Source organism: Aotus nancymaae, unplaced genomic scaffold, assembly GCF_030222135.1.
Source record: "Aotus nancymaae isolate 86718 unplaced genomic scaffold, 86718_ANA_hifiasm-v0.15.2.pri h1tg000006l, whole genome shotgun sequence".
Classification (NCBI taxonomy): domain Eukaryota; kingdom Metazoa; phylum Chordata; class Mammalia; order Primates; family Aotidae; genus Aotus; species Aotus nancymaae.
Window position 1 is genome coordinate 2522499 of NW_026988417.1, and position 12295 is coordinate 2534793.

The 12295-nt window shown below is 58.3% G+C and overlaps 1 protein-coding gene across 1 annotated transcript in view; it reads left to right on the forward strand.

Moving 5' to 3' along the window:
* Positions 1 to 12295, forward strand: part of CFAP99 (cilia and flagella associated protein 99) — a 44668-nt gene that overhangs the window by 19014 nt on the left and 13359 nt on the right. Inside the window, exons 3-8 of the mRNA XM_012466901.2 lie at positions 204 to 348; positions 1363 to 1457; positions 4991 to 5100; positions 6928 to 7105; positions 11799 to 11879; positions 12065 to 12136. Of these exons, the coding sequence (XP_012322324.2) occupies positions 204 to 348; positions 1363 to 1457; positions 4991 to 5100; positions 6928 to 7105; positions 11799 to 11879; positions 12065 to 12136 (681 nt within the window). The remainder of the gene's footprint in view (positions 1 to 203; positions 349 to 1362; positions 1458 to 4990; positions 5101 to 6927; positions 7106 to 11798; positions 11880 to 12064; positions 12137 to 12295) is intronic.

The window sequence follows — 12295 nt, forward strand, 5'->3', positions numbered from 1 at the left end:
CATCCTTGCACTGTCTCATCTTCATTTATTTCTGTCTTTGCCCCCACCTCACCAACCCAGGAGAGTCTGGGGACCATCCGAGTGGGGAGACACTGCTAGCTGCCCAGGGGGCCACCCCACCCCTGCCTCTGCCCACTTCCCGCCCGCACGGCTCCCTCTCCTCCCGGCCCAGCCAGGGCCCCCACCGGCTGCTTCTCTTCCAGGCTCTGAGCCCCCGGAAGCAGGGCTTTGTTCTGGAGGTCCTGTCTGGGTGCCTCGAGTACCGGAAGCTGCTGACCGTCGTGGTGGACGCCTTCTACGCGCAGGATGGCCGACTCTGCCTGAGGGCCGACCACAGCCGCTTCAAGGGTAGGTGCCCAGCTGGTCCCCGGGGCCAGGCCGCAGAGACGGTTCACTGGGCTCTCTGCGGAAAGGCCTGGTAGGCAGGCGGTGGGCAGGTGGGGCCAGTCCCCGTTCGTGCCCTTGCAACAGAGGCTTCTGGCCCCTCACCTCACTTGGTCCTCATGGGGCGGACCAGAACCCCACAGACGGGAAACTGATGCCTCAAGGCAGACGGACCTGGCCCTGCCACCCTAGTATAGGGCATCCAGCTCCCAAAGGCAGCCTGGACAGCACGAGAGCCATTCGCAGGCCGACCCGTAGCCACCACTGAGCCCGAGGCCTTTGGGCAAGGTGGATCATGTGGCTGCAGTCTGAACAGTCCTGTGGGGGGTTAAATACAAAAGCCGTCACTGCCAGGGCTTCCCGCAGCCTCTGATGGCCATCTGCTTTCATGGGGCGGGTGACCACTGCAGGCAGGGTGGCCAGGGCCGCTGGGGAGAGGTCAGGGCAGCCCCGGGACCCTCTACAGGGTCTTGCTGCCCCGTCTAGGCGGAGAGGGGAGTGGGGCAAGCGCTGCAGGGTACTGGAAGACTGAGCCGAGGAGCTGGTGCCAGCCCTGAGCTAGGCTCCTGCCCCGACCCCTCGCCACCCAGCTGGGGCCTTATGGAGGGCAGCGCGTCTCGGCCGCAGGCTAGGAGCCGGTTACAGTTCCTGCCTCGGGGGATCCTCGGGCCCAGGGTTATTCACATTCCAGCTGGCTTGAGGTGACGATTCAGATGCTGAGAACTGACAAGTCCAAAGCGATTTCACTTTAACCTGGGGAGCCTGTGCAAATTCTGAGAACGTAGCAGATGAAAACCACAAGTGCTGACTCTAAGACGGTGTTGTTCGTGTTGCTTGTCATTTTCAGGAGGGCACTGAGGGGTGGGGGTTCTCCTGTGGCTGCGTGCCCGCACGAGGTGGAAGCCCTGGGCTCCGGGCCTGCCGCCCCCGGCACCCCTGTGATGCCCCTTAGCCTCTGACGGGCGTCCTGTTTTCTAGTGATCTGCTACCTAGCCACGTTCCTGCTGGAGGAACTCGGCTTCCAGCTGTTCTGTGACATCATCAAGTCCCAGCCCGTGGACAAGATGTGCAAGGTGAGCCCCCCGCCTGCCCACAAGGCCACGAGGCCCACGAGTGAGGTCCGTCTGATCCTTGCCCACCTTTCTCCTTTCTGGTTGGTTTTACTGAAAGAAACTCTGGTGGTTTTCTTCTGTATTTCAAAGAAGGAGCAAGCCGGGCACGGTGGCACCCGTCTGTAGTCCCACCTGCTCGGGAGGCTGAAGCGGGAGGATCACTTGAGTCCAGGAGTTTGAGGCTGCAGTGAGCTATGATCGAACCGTTGCACTTGGGCCTGGGTGACAGAGCGAGACCCTGTCTCTAAAACACGAACAATAATAATAATAATATGAAGAACCAACGCGCACCGACTAGTGTTGGTGAAAGTGCTGCTTTTGTCCTGGGGGAATCGGATTCCACTCCTGGGGGGCCTCTTCTGACTCATAACCAAATCCCAGGCCCGGAACAGCCTCTCCTCCCTCCGAGGGAATCGGTTCAGGGACAGTTCTGAGGACTGGCACCCCGAGGGGGAGCCTGCAGGAACCCAAGCCCCTGCCTGCCTGGGGCCACTTGCGTGGGAAGCTGGCACCCCCAGCGTTTGGGCCTGGGCCCGCTGCTCGTTGCCAGCTACCGCCCACTCCCACGGAGTGCCAGGCTTCCCTGGACACTCACGGTGCCTGTTTGTGCTTCATTCTTACAACGACCCAGCAAGGTTGCTCTGACATGGTATTCATCCCAGGGCTGAGGAAACGGGCACAGAGAGGGTAAGTCCCACAGCAGGACAGAGCGTAGCGCATTCTCCGACTAAGCTTTTAGCCGCTGGCTTGCTCCTCCTGACTCTGCGTGGAGGGGACCGTTTCCAGCCCAGGAGAGACACTCCCTGGAGAAGAGAGGGGGAAAGCCCTGGGGCCCAGGCCTTCGAGGCCTCTCTTAAAGGAAGCAGCTAACTCTTCAGGGGGTGCTCCTAGCCTGGAGAAGTGGGAGACCTGGAGGGGCAGAGCCCACCGGGACTGCAGCCCCCAGACCTGGGACTGGTGGCTCACACAGCACCTGGGCCACCGAACAGGTGGAAGGAGGGAGAGCGCAGCTCGGGCCGGCACGGTACCCATCAGTGAACGTTTCTCACCTGCATGGAAACATGAGTGACTCATGACACATACACATCTATATAGTTATCCTAAACAAGGCCTTCATCTCAATGAAGAAGAAGCAAAAGTGATGGCATTTGCTGGGAGATGCCTAGAGACTGAGCCAGGCCAACTGCCCCGGAAACCGGAGCAGACCCTGGAAAGCAGAGGGCACTGGTTTCTGCTCTTCCGTTACTAGTTTCACGTTCCTTTCTTTTTTTTTTTTTTTTTTAGACAGCGGTCTTGCTCTTGGTGCCCAGGCCGGAGTGCAGTGGCACAATCTCGGCTCACTGCAACCTCCGCCCCCCGGGTTCAGGTGATTCTCCTGCCTCAATCTCCCAAGTAGCTGGGACTACAGGCACATGCCACCACACCTGGCTGATTTTTGTATTTTAGTAGATGGGGTTTCACCATGTTGGCCAGGCTGGTCTTGAGCTCCTGACTTCAAGTGATCCACCCGCCTCGGCCTCTCGAAGTGATGGGATTTTAGGCATGAGCCACGGGGCCCAGCTTATCTTGACATTCTTAACAACTGCCCAACAGGCCAGGCAAGGTGGCTTATGCCTGTAATTCCAACGCTTTGGGAGGCCAAAGCTGGAGGACTTCGTGGGCCCAGGAGGTTGAGAGCAGCCTGGGCAACATAGCAAAACCCCATCTCTACAAAAGAAAATTTTTAATTAGCCTGACATGGTGATGCTTACCTGTAATTCCAGCCACACGAGAGGTTGAGGCAGGAGGCTCGCTTGAGCCCAGGAGTTTTGAGGCTGCAGTGAGCCGCGATTGTGCCACTGCGCTCTAGCCTGGACGACAGAGCAACACCCCAACTCTAAATAACAACAATAATAATAGCTGAACAAAGATCCATGTTTTGTCTTGCCCTGGGTCCCACAGTGCCGGAGCTGGCCCTGGACCAACCTCGGCCCACAGAGCCCCAAAGCGCCAGCCCAGGAGAGAGCGCTCAGGGGCTGCTGCAGGGACTCCCCAGGAATTTGGGTGCTGGCTGCACAGCATCCTTGGGGCCAGGGTGGCACCCCCTACACTGGTGCCGGCACACTTACCAACTCAGAGAGCCTCTCAGGCAGGTCTGTGGGAAGAGCCCACATAACTCCCCCAGGGAACTGCCCCGAGAGGCTGCAGGGGTGGGTGGGGCCCATGCAGGGGCTTCCCTCCTCCATCCCACACTCCATGCCCCTCTGCACGATGCCATCCTATTGGGGTCCTTCCTGCCTCGGAGCTCAGGAAGAGGCCAGCCTGGGCCTCGAAGGGGAACAGGCTACTCGGGACAGGAAAGCCACTCTGTGGCCTCTCCAGGAAAGCCCTGGGCCATACTTCGGGTGCTGTAACCACCACGGTCAGAAGTGGTGGGCGGTGACACGGTGTGGCTCCCCAGGAGGTGGTACTCCTCACTCTGCAGGGAGTGACCCTGAGACACCGGGAGAGGAGGGGGCCGATGGCCCTGCTGGCTCCAGGGAACCTGCCAGCTGGCAGAGGGGCATTCAGACCAACCACAAAGCCCCACCCCAACTCCAGCAGATTCCCTGGAAGGGCTGCCCCACCACACCCCACTGAGGATGGGGCCTCACTACAGGGCCGTGTCCTGATGGGGGCAGCCCAGCTGAGACGCTGAGTGTGAGGACGGGGTTTGCAGATGGAGGGACTGGGTGGGCGCAGGGACCAGTGCTGAGTCTGCCCTGAGGGACCCAAATGGGGGTGGCCGGGAGGAAGGCGAGTTGAGACCCCAGTGCCCAGCCTTGAGGCGGGGAAAATGGCCCCCTTGAGGCAGGAAGCAGTAGCAGCACAGAGCTGAAATGGGAAAGGATGGGGAAGCGGGTGGAAGAAGCTGCAGAAGGCTCTAGAAGGAGCCCTGGTTTCCTCTGCATGGAGAAGGGCGTGGAGGCCTGAGGGGAGGCTGCTGGGGAGGGTGGCCGCCCTGGGGAGGCACAGCAGTGACTGCAGGCCCTGCCTGGCCGGCACACAGAAACTGCCCCCTACCCACCACTAACCCCGCTCGGCCCAGGCCTCCGAGGCCACCTCCCATGCCAACTCCCTGCCCCTGACGCCACCACTCAGGATGTGCTTCTGGGGCTGTCACCCTGGAGCCCTGGACCCTCAGCTCCCCATCCACTGGCTTTCCGGAAGTCGACCGGACAAGGCCCTGCAAGTGAGGATGTGCTGCCAGCTTCTCGGACACGCCCCCCCCGCCACCATGGCAGCCCACCCAGGGACCCCGGGGGCTGCGCCTCTCCCAGGTGGAAGGGGAGCCGAGGTCCAGGCCTCTGGCACCAGCACCGCGCATCAGAGCGCCAGGAGAGCTCCGTGGGGACATCCCAGAAGCACACCCTGCGCTGTGGCCTTGGGACAGGGAGTTGACTGCGGGTGCTGGGGGCTTTGCCTGGTGACGGGTGGGCCCGCAGCTCCGGCCCCTGACAGCCCCTCCACCCCAGTTCCTCAGATTCTTCTTCAACCCCCTGCACCTGTGCTCGTGGGTCCAGGACGAGTGGAGCCTCATCTACGAGCCAGCGCACGTGAAGAAGTGGATCGACCCCCTGATGAGGTGGGCTGGGTGGGGGGCTCGGGGGGCCCGAATGGCATCTCTGCACCCCACTCCACGATCCCCTTCCTGCTCACAGAAGCTCTATGAGGGTCAGTAATCGCTCTGTGTTGGGATGAGAGCTTTGGAGAAGCCCCAAGTCCCAGGCTGCTTCCACAGCCTTCGGGGTGGGAGAGAAGAACGGAAATGGTCCAGCTGCCCAAGCCTCAGCCTGGGCTCCCTCCATGCCAGGCAGCTGACACGTGGCAGGTGGACCCTTCTGCCCTGGAACCTACCCACTGACCGGGGCGACGTCAGTGGCTCTCACCCTGTGGGGACCCGGCAGGGCCCTGGGCCTCTCTGGGGATCCCAAGAGTGCAGAGTAGGGGTGGGGGCGGAGGGAGCTGAGGAAGCCGAAGCTCAGTTCCTGGTGGATTCCTGGGTCTAGATCTCTCTCAGGGTGCCCAGGGCCGTGCCCAGGCCTGCCGCCCTCAAGCTGTCCTAGCTGCCTCCCCAGCAGGCCTGGGGCAAACTCTGGGGCAGACCAGAACCCCCCAGGCAGACGGGTCAGCACGGTCGCCGGGGCCCTGCCTTGTGCTCCGTGGAGAGGCCTGCGGGGGCCCAGGTGCGGCTGAGGGCCCCCCTAGTCTCTTCCCTTCTGATGGGACTGAGGGGAGACACTTTGTCTTCCTAAGGACAGACAGACAGTTTCAGATAAACAGACCAGTTAGCTGCCCGCTGTGTGTGGGAGACCTGGAGGCCCAGGGGAGGTAGAAGCCCTTCCTGTGGGGAGAGGAGACCCGGGAGATGTTCCTTTACCAAGGGAAGGCCCCGGTCCCAGCCAGCCCCCTCCCGGCCATCAGGATGCGCCTCCAAAGGAAGGAGTGGGAAGGGCCCTGCTCCTGCCTTGTGTGCCAGGCTGGACTCGCTGCACACTCAGGTGCCCCTGTGGCCTGGGCCTGCTGGGCTGCACACTTACCAACTCGGAGAGCCTCTCAGGCAGGGAAGGTGCTCAGCCCGATTCCGGAGAACCCCTCTTCCTGCACCTCCACTCCCATTCGGGCTTCCTCTGCCCACTCTAGGACCAGCCCCACTGCAAACCTCCTGCCCCTCTCCCCCACCTGCCTCGAGTCGGGAGCACCGGGGCCTGGCCCTGGAGAGACCCCCGAGCCCCCACTTGCTGTGGGCTCTGGACTGTGGCCCTTAAGGTGAGGCAGGAGCTATTTCAAGCCATGCCCTCTGCCCCCAGGGAGCCCACGTAAGAGGACACTGGTGATGGCGGGCTGTGCCCACGCAGGGTGTGGGGCATGGAAGGCAGAGCCCCAGACCTTGGGCAGCCTGGCAAGACCCTTCCCAAATCCCTGCTCCAGCGCACCCCCACCCAGAGGCTGTACCAAGAACAACTGGGCTCCTGCCCCGCCCGACTCCATAGCTCCATTTCCAGGAGTCACCAACAGTGTTGTTCCAGAATGTTCCTTTCCAGTCAAGCTCCTTTCTCCACCGCTGGCTTCCATCTGCTCCGGCCCAGATTAGCTTCCTGTCCTGGCTGCTGCTTGTCCTCAGAGGCCCCGCAGCAGGGCTGCCCCTGTCCTCCCAGCTCCCCACTCACCAGCGTAGCCCATGCCTCTGGGCCTGTTTTCCTGTGTCTGTATAAAGGGACTGCGTCTGTATACGCTTCAGGGGTGTGGCTGACAGTGTGCGTGCCTACAAGTAGAGGCCGCCCACCCCACTGTCACCTCCACACCCAGGCAGACCCTGTCACTTGGGGAGAGCCTTCGGATCCTAAGGGCCGTCGCCTCGTTGACCAGCTTAGGAGGTAACATAAGAGGCTTTTCCACTTTTGCCTTCAAGATGGCAACCAGAGGTCCAGGCGCTCATCAGTCACCTGGAGGGCGTGTCTGCCAGTCAACCGTCTCCTTTAAAGACCAAGGCCAAGGTCACAGAGCCTAAGGAATTCAACCTGACTGCCCCCAAGCCTCGCACCATTCCAGCGCCCGAGCCAGTCCCGGTTGTGGCCAAGCCGAGACCAGTGAGTGTGGGCACTCTCAGCGGGTACCGGCTTGCGGGCATCAGGGTGGCCAGGCTGGCAGGGTGGACTGTGTAGGCCTGTGAGGGACTGGGCTCCCCCCAGGACTGAGGGTGCACTGGACCAGACCAAGAACGTTAAATGACCCCACCTCACCCCACCCTCATTCCCCACAGAGAGAAAAGGCCAGCCGACCCAGAGCCTACCCAGTGGGTTCCCACACTCCACGCACTGTGGTTCTATAGGCAGGTATTGAGTGGAGCTGTCAGGCCACGGGGCTCAGACCTGCCTGGAGTTGGAGTTTGGAGCCCACTTTTAACCCTGGCGTAATGCAACACCCCCTCCCCATTGAGAATGACATTTAGATGACAGCATACTCTTTGGGAAGGCCTAGGGCCTCTTCCTCTGTCTTTCTCTGTCTCTCCGCACTGCGGCTCATCACTCAGGATGCTTTGTATTGCAAATAACATGAGGAAAACGAAGGTCAAGCTGGCTTAGGCAATAGAGCATCGGCTGACTCTCATGAGTGAAGGGGGACAGGCTTCAGGCACAACGTGACCGGGCCTCCAGCTCTGCTTCTCTGTGATTCTCTCTGCCCTAGTCTCCTCTGTAAGTCTATTTCATCTGTGGGCTAACTTCCTGATTGCAGCAAAATATCCTCATCTGCCACCCCTACACCATCCGGGGCGTGAGAGGACACCCGGGGCCAATAATTCTTTGGAAAAGTCTGACTGGACCAGCCTAGGTCTCATGCCTGTCTTGAATTAATCCCTGTGATCAGGAATACGATGTCCTGACTGGTCATGGGCTCCACCCCAAGCACCAACAACGGACTGAGCTTCCCAGAACCAATGTGGTTCCCCAACAGGACTGAGGACTGCATGCGAGGGGAGAGGGATGCTGCTGGCAGGCCCCCGAGTCCTGCCCCACTCCCACCATCCTTCCAGTCTCAGTAAAATCCCTCTTCCCAGAGAGGCTTTTCATGAACCCCTCAAATATGTCGGACCTTTCACTTAGTTTCCTTCTCACTGATCCTGGCTTCTTTTCTTCACAGAACTGGAGTTTAGAATTGTTTAGTAATTTGTGGGCCTGTCTGCCTCCTCCACTGGACGTCGTCCATCTTATTTGTCCCATATTCTCTTTTTTTTACGTTTTATTTATTTTATTATTATTGTTATTATTTTGAAACAGAGTCTCACTCTGTTACCCAGGCTGGAGTGCTGTGGTGCGATCTTGGCTCACTGCAACCTCCGCTTTCTGGGTTCAAGTGATTCTCCTGCCTCAGCCTCCCAAGTAGCTGGGATTACAGGTGCTGGCCATCATGCCTGGCTAATTTTTGTGTTTTTAGTAGAGATGGGCTTTTGTCATCTCTGTTGAGACCAGTTGGCCGGGCTGGTCACAAACTCCAGACCTCAGGTGATCTGCCCGCTTTGGCCTCCCAAAGTGCTGGGATTACAGGCATGAGCCACTGCACCTGGCCATTAATTGTCCCACATTCTTAATGCCTAGCAGCCTAGTTATGGCTCAGAGAAGATCCTCAGTAAATACCTGTTGGATGGATGGATGGATGGATGGATGGATAATTAAATGGGTGAATGGATAGATGGATGATTGGATGAATGGATGAGTGGATGGATGATCAAATGGATAGATGGATACGTGGGTAGGTAGGTGGATGGATGTCAGATGGATGAAGAGATGATCAGGTGGATGGATGATCAGAGGAATGAGTGGGTGGGTGATAGATAGATGGGTGGGTGAATGGATGGCTGGGTGGGTGGATGGATGGATGGTTGGTTGGATGCATAGAAGGATAAGTTGATAGATGGATAGTCAGATGGAAGGATGGGTGAGTGGATGGATGGAGATAAGATGGATGTACGGATGACAGATGGGTGAATGGATGGATGGATGGATAGATGATCAGATGCCTAGATTGATGAACAGATTGGCGAGTAGGTAGATGGGTGAGTGAATGAATGAATGAGTGGGTGGATGGATAGATAGACGGATGCATGGAAGGATAAGAGGATGGGTGAATGGATGACTGGATGGGTGGATGAATGGATGGGTGGATGGATGCATGGAAGGATAAATGAATGGATGGATGCATGTATGCATGGAAGGATAAGTGGATGGGTAGATGGATGGATGGATGGATGAATGGATGACTGCATGATTGGATAGATGATTGGATGGATGATCAAATGGTTGGATGGGTGGGTGACTGAGTGGATGGATGATCAGATGGATGGATAGATGATCAAATGGATAAATGGGTGATTAGATGGATGAGTAGATGAGTGGGTAGGTGAATGAATGGATGGGTGGGTGGGTGGGTGGATGGATGGATGGACAGATGATTAGATGAGTTTATGGATGGATAGATGGATGATCACATGGGTGAGTAGCTGAATGAGTGAGTAGCTGAATGAGTGGGTGAGTGAATGGGTGGGTGGATGGACGGATGGATACATAGAGGGATGAATAGATGGGTGGATGGATGACTGGATGAATGATCAAATGGTTGGATGGATGGGTGAGTGAGTGGATGGATGGATGATCAGATAGATGGATAGATGATCAAATGGATAAATGGGTGATTAGATGGATGAATAGATGGGTGGGTAGGTGAATGAATGGATGGGTGGGTAGGTGGATGGATGGACAGATTAGATGAGTTTATGGATGGATAGATGGATGATCACATGGGTGAGTAGATGAATGAGTGGATGAGTAAATGAATGGGTGGGTGGATGGATGGATGGATGGATGGATGGATGGACGGACGAGTGGGTGAATGGGTGGATGGATGGATGGACGGATGGATGGATAGATGGATGGATGGATGGATGGATGGATGGATGGATGGATGGATGGACAGACGAGTGGGTGAATGGGTGGATGGATGGATGGATGGATGGATGGATAGATGGATGGATGGATGGATGGATGGATGGACGGACGAGTGGGTGAATGGGTGGATGGATGGATGATAACATGGATGGATGACTGGATGGAGGTGGATGACGGATGAATGATCAGAGACCTTGTTGAGCAACCCCACAGTTGCCCCATCTCTATAACCTTCAGTGTTTCTGACTTCATCTCCTCAGGACTCAGTGTGTTTGTCTCAGGTCATCCTGCCAGCTTTTCTCTCTCTCTCTCTCTCTCTCTCTCTCCCCCCCCACCTCCCTCCCTCCCTCCCTGGCACAGCCCTTGCCTGGGCCCTCACCATACCCTCTCATGCTCTATAGCTGTGTCCCTCTCAGTACAATCTGTGAGATGTTGATGGACATGTACCTATTCTGCATCCACAGGGTGGCTGTGCTGAAACTATCCTCTACCCTCCCTGCCCTGCCCCATGCCTAAGACATCCTTCCCCTTCAGGGTTGAGGGCCCACTGTAATTCACTCATTCATTCATTCATTCAACAGATAGTTACAGCATGCCTAGTGTATGCCCGGCACTGTGACCTCATGAAGCATGCACTTCAGTGGGGGACGCAGACAAATCAGGATAAGTAAAACATACGTTGCATTAGTTGGTGATAAATGCTGAGGAGATTTAAAAATGCAGACAAAGGAGATAAGAAGTGTTGGAGTGGTTGTGATTCTGGATTGTGAGGCCAGAAAAGGCCTCCTGAGAAATGCCATGGACCAAAAAACCAGAAGTCAGCAAGTAAGCCTTGGGTTGTCTCAGGGAAGAGCACTCCAGGTAGGGTGCAAGGCACATGCAAAGACCCTGGGGTGATGCCCACTCTCTCCCAAGTGTTTGAGGACAGCCAGGAGGGGCTGGAGTGGAGTGAGGCAGGCAAGGGGGAAGGTGGGGTACCGGTCTGGTCACGCAGCCACTGGAGAACACATTGAGGCAGGCTGCTGCCAATACAGGGTCCCTCCACCTGCCGTGGCCAAGGAGGGTGGGGAGAGGCAGTCTGCGGAGATGTCTTGAAGCAGGAGCGCAGGACGGGAGATGGATGTGGGTGTGAGAGACAGAGGTGACGAGGAGAACTCTGAGGCACGTGTGAGGACTGGACGGTAGCTGTGTCGGTGAGGCTGAGGAAGGGCTGGTTTGAGGAAGATGAGGGTTTTGGGTTTGGACTAGGTGATTTTTCATGACTGTGATGTGCAGGGGAGGAGGCACCGAGTTAGGGTAGATGCAGCAGTCCGGAGCTCAGGGATATGTACGCTGGCGCCCCCCCACCCGCCACGGACGCAGCTCCGGCCACGTTATGGGAGCCTCCTGTGACTGGACTCAGGGATGGGGTCCAGCCAGCCTGGCCTCTGCAGCGTCCCCTCCCAACAGCTCACTTTGCAGGGGTCCGTGATATTCTCCCAGCCTCTCCTGCCCAGGCAGCCCTCTTCTGCCCGTCCCCCAGTGTCAAGGGAGCTGGCTGCCTCTCCCTCCTGCTCCTGCCCACCCTGGCCATCCCATGCTGGCCGATGGTGCACCCTCAGTACCGCCGGCTTACCCCACCCACCCCATCCCAGGCCGAGCTCCAGACCCCAGGCCAATGACCATCCTGACCTCCTTCCCTTCACGCCCAGCGCTGACCCACCAGTGCCCAGTGGTCTTAGCTCCAGCCCTGCTTCTCTGCCAGTGCAGGCCGCCACCACCCTCCCCTTCACCCACATCCACCCAGCTGTCAGCCCTGGTGTTTCTTGGACCGCAGGCTCTTCTCCCACCACTTCAGCAGGTCCCACAGAGCACCTACCAGACACCCAAGGAGCAGCAGCAGCTGGAGACGGTCAAGAGCTACAACCGCCGAAAGGCCGAGGTGAGCTGTGTGCGACCCCCGCCTTCCCAGAGACCCCAGGCAGGGCATGTGTGAAGGGAAGCTGCGGGCAGGGGCGAGGGAGGAGGAGGCGGGAGGAGGAAGCTGGCTGCGAGCTCATCCTCCCACGGCCTGGGGGACACTGGGCAGTGGCCGGTGGGACTGGAGCTGCCGTGTTGCTGTGGCAGGAGCTGCTGCTGAGGGCAAACGTTGAGGAGCTGCGCTGCGCCATGCCCAGGTCCTGCAGGGAGCCCGCGCAGGTACCGCCCAGCTTGCTCAGGACCCGCCATCCAGGTGGCATATTCTCAAGCCATCAGAAAGCTCCTCCCAACGCCATCGCAGTGGCCACTTATGTAGCCTTCTACCGCTGAGGGCCGGGGAGGGGTGGATTCCCAGTAACACTGGGAAAGTGGGCGTGG